Source organism: Cariama cristata, unplaced genomic scaffold, assembly GCF_000690535.1.
Source record: "Cariama cristata isolate BGI_N322 unplaced genomic scaffold, ASM69053v1 scaffold17432, whole genome shotgun sequence".
In the NCBI taxonomy this organism is placed as follows: Eukaryota; Metazoa; Chordata; class Aves; order Cariamiformes; family Cariamidae; genus Cariama; species Cariama cristata.
This window is the reverse complement of record NW_009603493.1, coordinates 117651-128420: the sequence shown is the minus strand read 5'-3', so window position 1 is coordinate 128420 and position 10770 is coordinate 117651. Positions and strand designations below refer to the sequence as shown.

General features: G+C 50.3%; 1 protein-coding gene across 1 annotated transcript; it reads left to right on the top strand.

The window, feature by feature from the left end:
• Window positions 1–565: 565 nt before the first annotated feature.
• KLHL25 (kelch-like family member 25) lies at window positions 566–7766 on the top strand. The gene is made up of 2 exons (XM_009695234.1): window positions 566–2378; window positions 7703–7766. The coding sequence occupies exon 1, from the start codon at window positions 566–568 to the stop codon at window positions 2333–2335; it is 1770 nt and encodes a 589-aa protein (XP_009693536.1). The 3' UTR covers window positions 2336–2378; window positions 7703–7766.
• The last annotated feature ends 3004 nt before the right edge of the window (window positions 7767–10770 follow it).

The following is a 10770-nucleotide window of genomic DNA, read 5'->3' as shown; positions in this document are numbered from 1 at the left end:
TGCTGGTAGCTAAATATTCTGTAAATAAAACCGGTAGCAATTGCCTTTCCTAAACCTGCAGTAATCTTCATGAAAATCAGAAGCCAAACTTGATTTCTGCTGAGCCAAGAACAGACCGATGCCCTTTATCCTGGATAGACTGCTCTCTTAATGCTGTTTTCTAAGGAAAAATATCTCTTCTGTGGTTTGCCAATACCCTCTAGGGGCTGTTGAGACAATTTACCATCAAGTTTGGGTTTTGATTGCTTCACTTTGTTGCTCTGTTGCTACAACCAAAGTGCAGAATTTCCCCCTTCACCCCACTCTGCCTTCCCACCCTGCTCAGCCTGAGTTAAATTTTTGGAGGATGTGAGGGTGCAGGAGGCACGGGCTCTGCAAGCCAGGGTGCAGGAGCACCCACAGAGCAGGGGCACTGGGGTGTCACCTGGTGCTTCACATTTGAGGTCCATTGACAGTGTACCAGGGTTGGATAGCAAATGTATGTATTCTCCGTGCCTTACCTCAGTAAGGACAAGAGAATAATGGTTTTTCTGTTTGTTTTCCTGCAGGCAAGAGCTCTGTCATCATGTCAGTCAGTGTCCATGAGAACCGTAAATCCCGGACTAGCACCGGCTCCATGAACATCTTGCTTTTTCACAAAGCTTCCCACCCGGACTGCGTCTTGTCCCATCTGAACACCCTGCGGAAGCACTGCATGTTCACCGATGTCACCCTTTGGGCAGGAAACAGGTCGTTCCCATGTCATCGGGCAGTGCTGGCTGCCTCCAGCAGATACTTTGAAGCCATGTTTAGCAATGGCCTCCGGGAGAGCCTGGATGATGAGGTGAACTTCCATGACAGCCTCCACCCAGAGGTGCTGGAGCTGCTGCTGGACTTTGCTTATTCCTCTCGGATCATCATCAATGAGGAGAACGCTGAGTCCCTCCTGGAGGCTGGAGACATGCTGCAGTTCCATGATGTCCGAGATGCAGCGGCTGAGTTCCTGGAGAAGAACCTCTACCCTTCCAACTGCCTGGGCATGATGCTGCTCTCGGATGCTCATCAGTGCCGGCGGCTCTATGAGCTCTCCTGGAGGATGTGCCTGGTCAACTTTGAGACTGTTCACAAGAGTGAGGACTTCAACAACCTTTCCAAGGACACTCTACTGGACCTCATCTCCAGTGATGAGCTGGAAATTGAGGATGAAGAAAAGGTCTTTAAGGCTGTCATCCAGTGGGTGAAATATGATCTGGATGAGCGGAAGGCTTATCTCCCAGAACTTCTGAGGAATGTTCGTCTGGCCTTGCTTCCTTCTGAATGCCTGAAGGAAGCCTTGGCTTGTGAGGACTTGATCATGGTGGATGAAAGGAACAAGCTTGTCTTGGATGAAGCTATTCAGTGCAAGAAGAAGATCCTTCAGAATGATGGGGTGGTCACCAGTCCCTGTGCCAGGCCTCGCAAAGCTGGGCACACCTTGCTGATCCTGGGAGGACAGACCTTCATGTGTGACAAGATCTACCAAGTGGATCACAAAGCAAAAGAAATTATCCCCAAAGCAGACCTGCCGAGTCCACGGAAGGAGTTTAGTGCCTGTGCCATCGGCTGCAAAGTGTATATCACTGGAGGCAGGGGCTCAGAGAATGGGGTCTCAAAAGATGTATGGGTGTATGACACTGTTCATGAGGAATGGTCAAAAGCTGCCCCAATGTTAATAGCTCGGTTTGGGCATGGCTCGGCTGAATTGGAAAACTGCCTGTATGTGGTTGGTGGACACACTGCAGTAGCTGGAGTCTTTCCTGCATCTCCTTCTGTTTCCTTGAAGCAAGTAGAGAAGTATGATCCCATATCCAACAAATGGACAATGGTGGCTCCTTTGAGAGATGGAGTGAGCAACGCTGCGGTGGTGAGTGCCAGGCTCAAGCTTTTTGTCTTTGGTGGGACCAGCATTCACCGAGACATGGTGTCCAAGGTCCAGTGCTATGATCCAGCTGAGAATCGGTGGATGATCAAAGCCGAATGCCCGCAGCCCTGGCGCTACACAGCAGCTGCTGTCCTGGGCAGCCAAATTTTCATCATGGGAGGAGACACCGAGTTCACGGCAGCATCTGCTTACCGCTTTGACTGCGAAACGGACCAGTGGACGCGCATTGGGGACATGACAGCCAAGCGCATGTCATGCCATGCTTTGGCCTCAGGGAATAAACTCTATGTGGTGGGGGGTTACTTTGGCACTCAGAGGTGCAAAACGCTGGACTGCTACGACCCTACATCAGACACATGGAACTGTATCACAACGGTGCCTTACTCACTCATCCCCACAGCTTTCGTCAGCACCTGGAAGCACTTGCCATCGTGATGAGGGTCAGGGCTCAGAGGCTTGTATCCAGGAGGTCAATAAGGTAAGGGTCTCCTCCTCTTAAATTGAAACTTGCTATCTTGCCTCGATTGTGTTTGTACGCACCATGCTGAAGCCATGGGTTCCAAGTTGCCCATGTTTTATGAGAAAGGTACGTTTAAAGGTGGGATGCAGTGCCATAAAACAGTAATCAGCTCTGCGATGTTGTAAGTCTAGCTAGGTCCCAGGTTTCTCTTGTTTCTTAGAATGATAGAATTGTTATGGTTGGAAGAGACCTCAAAGATCATCAAGTCCAACCTTCTACCCAATGCCACCATGCCCAGTAAACCCACTAAACCATGTCTCGAAGTGCCACATCTAAATGTTTTTTAAACACCTCTGGGGATGGAGTCCACCACCTCCCTGGGGAGCCTGTTCCAATGCTTAACGACTCTTACAGTGAAGAAGTTCTTCCTAATATCCAACCTGAACCACAACTTGAGACCATTGAGGATCGTTTCCAAATGATCCTCCCAGTATCTTAAGAGATACATCTACATAGATGGTTGCAAGCAGGCCACAGCCCTTCTCCCTCTGCTCCAAGCTAGCTGGATGTGCCAGCATCACCCTTCTGTGGGTGAGTGGGTAGGGGAGCGCACATGTGTCCACGCCTGCACTCACAGTTGTCACCATGGAATACATCCTGTCCCCATGCAGTTGAGGGGGTTAAGGTTTCTGAAAGCACTTGCGTATGAGTCCTGGGAGATACTGGGGCAACAAGTGCTTTGGAAAAAGTCTCTGTAGATTGATATTTTTGCTATCTGGGTGATTTATTCAGAGCTGATGAATAGGTAGGCAAGTGACCCTTGGGATGCTGGCAAATCCTGCATCTCTTTTTATGCTCTGTATTTACATTTCAGTGGGTAGCGGAAGCAAAAGCTTAGAAGCCACGGAGCATTTGATGGTCCTGGTGTTTATTTAACATCCAAACTGTTGCTTGTTAAGTCAGAACTTCTGAGACTTGTGCGTGAGACCTGAGTGGGAGGGAAGGGGTTTTGTAACCAGAAGAATAATATGTTTATCGTTGTTTTGGGGTGTGTGAGAATAAGAAAGTTGGTGGAAACTCATGGTGTCCTGTCTGGTTCTGGTGCTCCAGTTCTCACTTGCTCAGGGAAGATGCTATTGCAATGCCACTGGAACAGGGCTGTTGGTTCCTCCTCTCTCCTCCCCAGTGGGACGTTTGGTTGCCATTCTGGTTACCAATTTCACTCGACAGAGCTTTGCATGTCTTCACCAATCTATGCTGAGATGCAGCTGGCCAGGCAAAGGCCAAAAACTCTTCTCACCTTGCATTGTGAAAGCAGATATTGATATGGGCAACACTCGGAGAGCATCATCTTCCCAGGAAGTCCGTAACACCTCTGCTAGCTCAGTCTGTGGGTTTCACAGTGCCAGCAACACACACAACCCTGCTTTGGTGCCTGGAGACTACATTCCAGCTAGCTGAAGGAGCTGGGAAACCCTCACGTATGGAGGTGGGATTGACAAGCTTCACTTATGGTTTTATTTGGAAGTGGGGACTGTGGCGAGGGAAGTTCTTCCGTAGACTCATCAAAATCCGCTTCACTTAATACAGGGAAGAAAGAGTGCTGCCCAAACCCTCTAACACCTTCTCACTTCCCTGCTTCCCACTTGGTGTGGTTGGTGCACCTGGGAATCACCCAGCGGGTGAAATTACTGGCATCTCCCAGTGATCATCTCTTTTGATGCCAGCTGGGAACCAAGGAGGAGCTCCTGGCACCTCTGCCAGGTGTTTGTCCAGTGTGACCACCTGCTTTTCTTAGATGGAAAAAAAAAACCACCCAGAGCATTATGCTGGCCTTTGATTTGTGAAGCACCTGGTTTTAACAGGGGTTGGACAACAGTTAGGGCAGGGCAAGAGTGGAAGGGGTTAAAATGAGATCTCTGAGAGCTTTCTCAGTGCTGGAAGATAATGGCTTTTCCAAATTCTCCTCCTCAGATGTTGCCTAGCATCTGTCACAGCAGCTCAGTAATCTAATTAACTGCCACTCAGCTATTAAATATTGCACCAATGAGTGTGAGGGCTCCATCATTTTCAACTGAGATCAATGGGGCCTCCCTTTAAGAGCCATCTTAGAGCTGAAAATTAATTTTCTCTGGTAGCAGATGTGTCTGAATATTAAAGTTCAACAGTAGCTGCACTGCTGGGAATAGGAATAGGGAATATTTTGAGGTGGGAGTTGATTCTTCAGCCACCAAATAAAAAGCAGCCTCCAAAGTCACAGAGATGTTATTTTCCTCTCCTACCTTTTTTCCTCCTTACTATATTTGGGTTGTTCAGACCTAATAAAATAAACAGCTTTGTGGGGGCTGTATAGATATTTTCCCCTCCCTGTAATCTGGATCCTGGCGCAAGCACAAGAAAACTAGGAATTGTAATATGCCAACCTGCAAATAAAACTGGTGAAAAGTCACTGTGTGAGGGTTTTATGTCTTTTTTTGGCTTCGCTTCCACTCTTTGGTTAAAAGAAGTATTTAAAATATACATGAGTTCTTGCCAGACAGAATGTCTCTTCATACCATTTTTCTAGAGATTTTCTTTTTTTAAACTAAGTTATTGTTATGGCCTCAGCCACTGTGACAGCTCCTTGAAGCACCAAGATGGGCGAGTGAAGGCCAGACCCAAATGTCTCCGATGTGCACGCGTTGCCCATGCCGTACCAGCCACATCCCAAATGCTTGCCTTGGCTGTCCTGGCTGCACCTGTGCAAAACTGGGCTCAGGAACTGGGGTAACTGGCTATAGGGTCCTACGACTGCCCTGTTGTCCTTTAGCAGGTCTGGCCGAGGGATCTTCTGGCTTGCAGCTCCCGCTACGTAAGGTCTCTGCTGCAATAGCCATTTTAGTCCCTGTGGGATCCTTCTTCAAGTAGGGGCACCTAGAGGCAAGTTGGCCAGCATGTGCCCGGGTGCTGGTGTGTCTTGGGAATGCTGATCATCTGGGAACCCCTCTCAGCTGGAGAAGGCTCGGGAGGGACCATCCAAGGTGCCCATAGAGCAGAGCAAGGTGGGCTGGTGGGGAAAGGCCTGGGCAATCACATGGTAAGAAATAGTACGTTGTACTCATGAAAAAAACAACCTTCTCGCCTATAAACTGGTGAGGTTGCATTCATACCAGCCCTGAAACCCAAACCTTGAAAAATGTTGATCATAAAACACCAAGTCTGCTTTTAATTTAAAATGTAAAACTGATCGGCTGGAAATGTTTCCTTGAGGGCATGGCCTTCACCCTTCCCAGCTGGAGCCAGGGCACCTTTCAGCAGAGGTCCCAGTGCCCCTGCCAAGGATGCTGTGTGACATTAATTGAGTGCTTATTACCTGCAGTTAATTCCAAGGATCAAGCGTGATTCACAATATGAAACGTAAAAGCCCGATCTCCTCCCACCCATGGTGGTGAAGCCATGAGGAGGTGAATCGTTACAAAAGGGAAATAAAATACTGAGTACTCAGCTAATAAAGACTCTCTGTGTTTATAAACATAAGAAAAGACCAGCCAGGAGCTCAGGGGATGATGCTGGGTGGTCTGTTGCAGTCCTGTGCCATCACAATGGATGGGGACAACTCAACACCCCCCAGGAGGTGACTTCAGGTGGTACCAGGAACAGGTTCTTGAAACTGCCTGTCTCCAAATTAAAAGTGGCTTCTCCAAGCTATCCGTCCTGTGTGATGTTCTCGTTTTCGTGGGTCAGAGTCACAGATGGGCTTGGGCCAGAGAGAGGAGCCTTCAGCTGGGGGCTGGAACAGTCAATGGAGATGAAGGAGCTGCAGATTGCATGGTCCAGCTGGGGAAGGTGAAGTGGAGAGGGGAGTCACTGCATCTGTCTGTGCTACCTCCTGAGCCTCAAATGCTCCTCTGGGGTGGAGATGTCAGAACTCCCATCTCGGAACAAATGGGGATGAGCCAAATCCTGTAGCAGCAAAGAGCCAGGGCTTCCCCTCCCAGGGCCTTTCAGCTCCTGCAGGACCCTCCTCACAGTCTGGGCTGTAGGGATCAGAGACTGGTGGCCAGGCACTGCTCAGGCACTTATTCCTGGGGCTCATCCGAAAGCTCAGAGCCCATTTTGTGGCTCCCACCGGAGCCCTTTGGTGGGTTTAGGTCCTGTGAGGGTTGTGGGGTGGCAGCAGCAGCTGGTGCCTGCCGTTGGATGGGCGCTGAGCGGCCGAGGCTGCAGAGTTTTGAGGCTGCTCTGGCACCTAAGAGCTGAACTTTGGCCCCAAAGCTCCTGCAAGGATTTAGGCAGCATGCCAGGCCCAGAACTGTATTCTGATACCGTGGTCACACTATGTGTCAGATCTGTTCGGTGACTTTTCTTGATTATTTCATTACAGCTTAGATAACAAGCCTTTTGCAAAGATGGTGTAACACTGCGTGGTTTGGCTTCCCTTCCACATGGAGCAGTGCCTGGTCAGCTTTTACCTGGCAAGAAGCTGCAGGATTTTGTTGCTGTGCATCGCTCCTGGCTCCGTCCACAGAGCCCTGCTCGCAGCCGGACATCTTCTCATGCAAAAGCCCTGTGTGTCTGCAAATGGCAGCCCAAAAAATAAAAATCTCAGGATAATCTACTGTCTCCTAAGCGCCGCAGCTCACCTGCGTGCTGCTGAGTTGGTTGCTTGCAACCTGTTACAACCTCCCTGGTATTGCTGGAACAAAGTCACAGCTGGTTTCTCTCAGTGGCTCCTAGGGAAATCCATTTGCATGTGTATAATAGCAAGGCCAGATAAACAGGGACTGCAGTTTTCTGCTGTTGTTGCTCTTTGCAAGTGGCTGGTTGTCTCTGAAGCCAGTTTATCAAGCAGCATTGGAAGGGAGTGGCTGGCCTGGGGAGGAAAGTCGATGAAAATCAGGCTTTTCCTAACCCTGGGCAGATGGAAACTTGTGCAGTCTGAGATTGGCCCCAGACTGGATTAATCAACCCCTTGGAAATAGTCATACAGATGGTTTTGGAGGAACCAGTGGAAAAAGAGAGAAGGTGGCTTTTTGTTTTATCTGTTCCAGTTCTTGGGCCCCCCTCCCTGCCCTAAAAAAAAAAGCTAAAACTCCATTTCCCTCAACTTTTCATTCCCTTGTCATGGCCACAGAAGTAGTGCTCTGAGCCCTCCCCAGCCGAACGCCCACTCTCTCTTCACTCCTACAAAAGCAAAGCAAACCCCAAATAAACCAGCTTTCTACCTCCACCCATCTCTGGGATTCAGGGTGGGAGGCTTTTACCCCAATAGCTGCCAATGTGCAACCCCTTTTCTGGTGTTCCCGTGGGCGGGCTGAGCCGAGCATCACGCCTGCTAATGAGCTTTCTTTTTCCCTCCACAGATGCCAGAGTCACATCCATGTCCCCTGTCTCGCTGCTGGAGCCGACACAGTGACCGAGTCCCCTCCTCTCCTCCTGCACAGGACTCCCAGGAGCCTTTTGCATCCCTTCCTGGCACCAGAAGCGGGAGGCACAGCCAGCCCCGCCGCTGGCATCATGTCATGGGAGCACCAAGGGCCACCCAGCCCCACTGCCAGTTGCTGCATGGGGACGGCGAGGAGCCAGGAGCGCTGGCTGCTGGGTTGGGGCTGGGTATGGGGGACACAGGGATGGCTCGTGGGCACCAGTGACCCGAAAGGACTGGGGAGATGGAGGATGTGCACCAGGCTGCATCCCTCGGCCAGCATGGCATGGGGAGCCATTAGGTACTTTTTGTTACTTGATTGAGAGGGTTAAGAGGTTTTGTTTTGGTTTGGTTTTTTTAGAGGCAGTGAACTTGCCATCAGCAGTGCCTGCTGTTTGGCTGACTTGGAAGTGTTTTTTAAAGGGAAAAGGTGTTGAGAGCACCTGGCTCTCCCCATCCTCTGGCCACTCCATGGAGGCGATGGCTGTTGAAACATTGAAGTGTGGGAGCTCGGGGCAGCTGCCAGCAGCACCAGGTACCGCGGTGGAACAGGGCAGGTGCCTTTTGTTTTGCACTTTGGGTTTTTTTTTCTCCCCCCCTCCACCTCTTTCCTCTCTGCAGCCAGTTGCAATTTGTTTGGAGGCCGGGCAGCTCCCCGCACGCAGCTGCTAGGGTGAGCGCGGCAGCTCTGTTAGCATGCCAAGGCACCGGCACCGCTGCCGAGATGTTCACCAGATAAAACCCGCTGCGTGCTCAGAGCCGGTCTTCTGAGTTTCCCCGCCGTGCTCGCCGAGCAGCGCGTGGGTGAGGGCGTAATTAGGAAACGAGCAGAAACAGAGGTGCAGCGGGGCAAAGCTCGCGCCTTGGGAGGGGACATCTTGCCTCTAGCAAGGCCTCGGAAGGAAAGCGAGCAGACTTGGGGAGCACTGGCTGGCAGGGCGAGCTGGGGAGGGATCCCCTCTCCTTCCTCCTGCATCGCACATCCTGGCTTCACCTTGGGGAGATGTGAGCATTTTTGACTGCACATTGGCTGCCAACGGTTGGGCCGTAGCTGCCCTAGGTTATCTGCACATGCTGGCTGCCAACTGTATTTGGGTTTATCCATGCAACAGCCGTCAGCCCAAGTCACTCTTCATTCACGCTGTGGAGGAAGACACGTGGCTTTTGGCCGTCGCTACAAGGATGCAGCTCCTGACTGACCTCTTCCAGGGCTGGCCGCTGCCAAAGACTGGTCCTGCACCGCCCCAGCATCCCTCTTCCCTCCGCAGCAGAGCTGGTCCTGCAGATGCTCTGGGCTTGCCTTTTGCCCTTGGATTAGGTTAAGCTGTAGCCTGGCCAGCTGAATGATGCAATGTGATGAAAAGCCTTGACATGGCTTCAAACAACAAAGGTCTTTTCAGAGCAGAGAGCGCATGTTGCTGCTAGGAAGAACATACTTTGTACACAGCCAGCCTGCAATGCTCTGAATGACTTTTATTTACATTTTTCTAGTCATTTATTTTCTTTTTTTCCTTCAGCTGCTTGTGAATTTTAATAAAAATGATGATCTGGGAAACAGTTTGTGTGTTTTTCACAGGAGTCTTCATTCTTAACCAAGTTGGATTTAGGTCTAATAACAGGGCTGAGGAATAATAACAGGGTTGGCACTCGGTGGGGCGGTTCACAAACAACCTCCTAAGCAACCAACCCGGCTGTAATTATTATTGCTTCAGCGCTTGGGAAACTGAGGCACAATGTCAAGTGTCTTGTCCAAGGTTAGTGGTAGATCTGGGAATAAAGTCCAGGGCTTCTCCTGTCCTGAGGACATCACGTGTCTCCTGCTCCACGGCTGCTCTCACTCAACTTGACCGTGCCATGATTTTAGGAGAACTTGCAAGTCTGCAATGCTAATATCTGCCAAGTAGGTTGAGGGGGGGGGGGCCAACCCAGACACAGCCATAGTCCTGCAGGGAAAGCCAGTAATTTCCAAGGCAGACGAGAAGAATTTGTACTTCTGTTTTCCTTATTTACCTTTGCTTGGCTGCTGCGGCTCTCAAGAAAGGGGCCCATTGACAGACGAGATGGGCTTTCCAGCTGGGGCTCCTGTTCACGTGTGCATCTCTCCCCATCCCAGAGGAGCAGGGGACCAATCCGGCCGTGCTCTAGGAAGGCTCTGGTCTCTCCCCCACCACAAGACCAGCAGCTCCAGCTTTGCTCAGGACTGGGAGGGTGAAAAACGTCGCTCAGAGCAGGTAGTAGGCACCAGGCAAAACACAACAACCTTGCAAATTCGTATTTGCCTCCTCTTACTAGCAGGGGCCGTTGGGCTTGGGAAGCAAAGCATCCTACGGGTGTTATGCACAGTCTCAAAGGGATTTGGAGCCTGAATTTCTGAGCTGTAAAGGGGACTGGGAACATCTCTCCTTGCCTGTGGGAGCTGGGTAGGCAGTGGCATTAGCTGATGTGAGCTGGGCAGACAGGAGTATAAGGCTCCATAGAAAAAGCTCATTAAAGAGCCCTTTGGGAAACCAATTCAGGGTAGAAATTACTGTTTGATGAGCAGGAGAGGGAAAAAGAGTGGGACTGTGTGAGTGAAATCCTTTTCAGTTTTGTTGATTCAGGTTTTATATGGGACTCTGGGACTTTAAATACCAGATCGGGAGGCTTTGCGACTGGCTAGCTTTGATATGAGCCCTGCAAAGACCTGCTCTTTTGTATTTATTCTGGAACTTGCTTGAAAGACAATTCAAAAGCAATCAGCAGCTGCTGTGACAGCAGCAACCTGTTGCTATGGAATTAAATGCAATGCAAAATACAAAGGTTTCTTGGTTAGCGGCAACAAAGTAAAAGGGGAGTAGGAGATGGAAACGGATGTAACAGTCAGACTAAAGCTACAGCCAGAGCGGGACTGGGTTTTAACTGGGAGGTACAGGGGAAGAAATATAAACGTGATTTGTTTTGCTTTTTTAAAAGAGCTTTTTCGCCATCTCAGCAGGTCAAGCTCAGCTTTGTCTGGGAGCGAGGGCT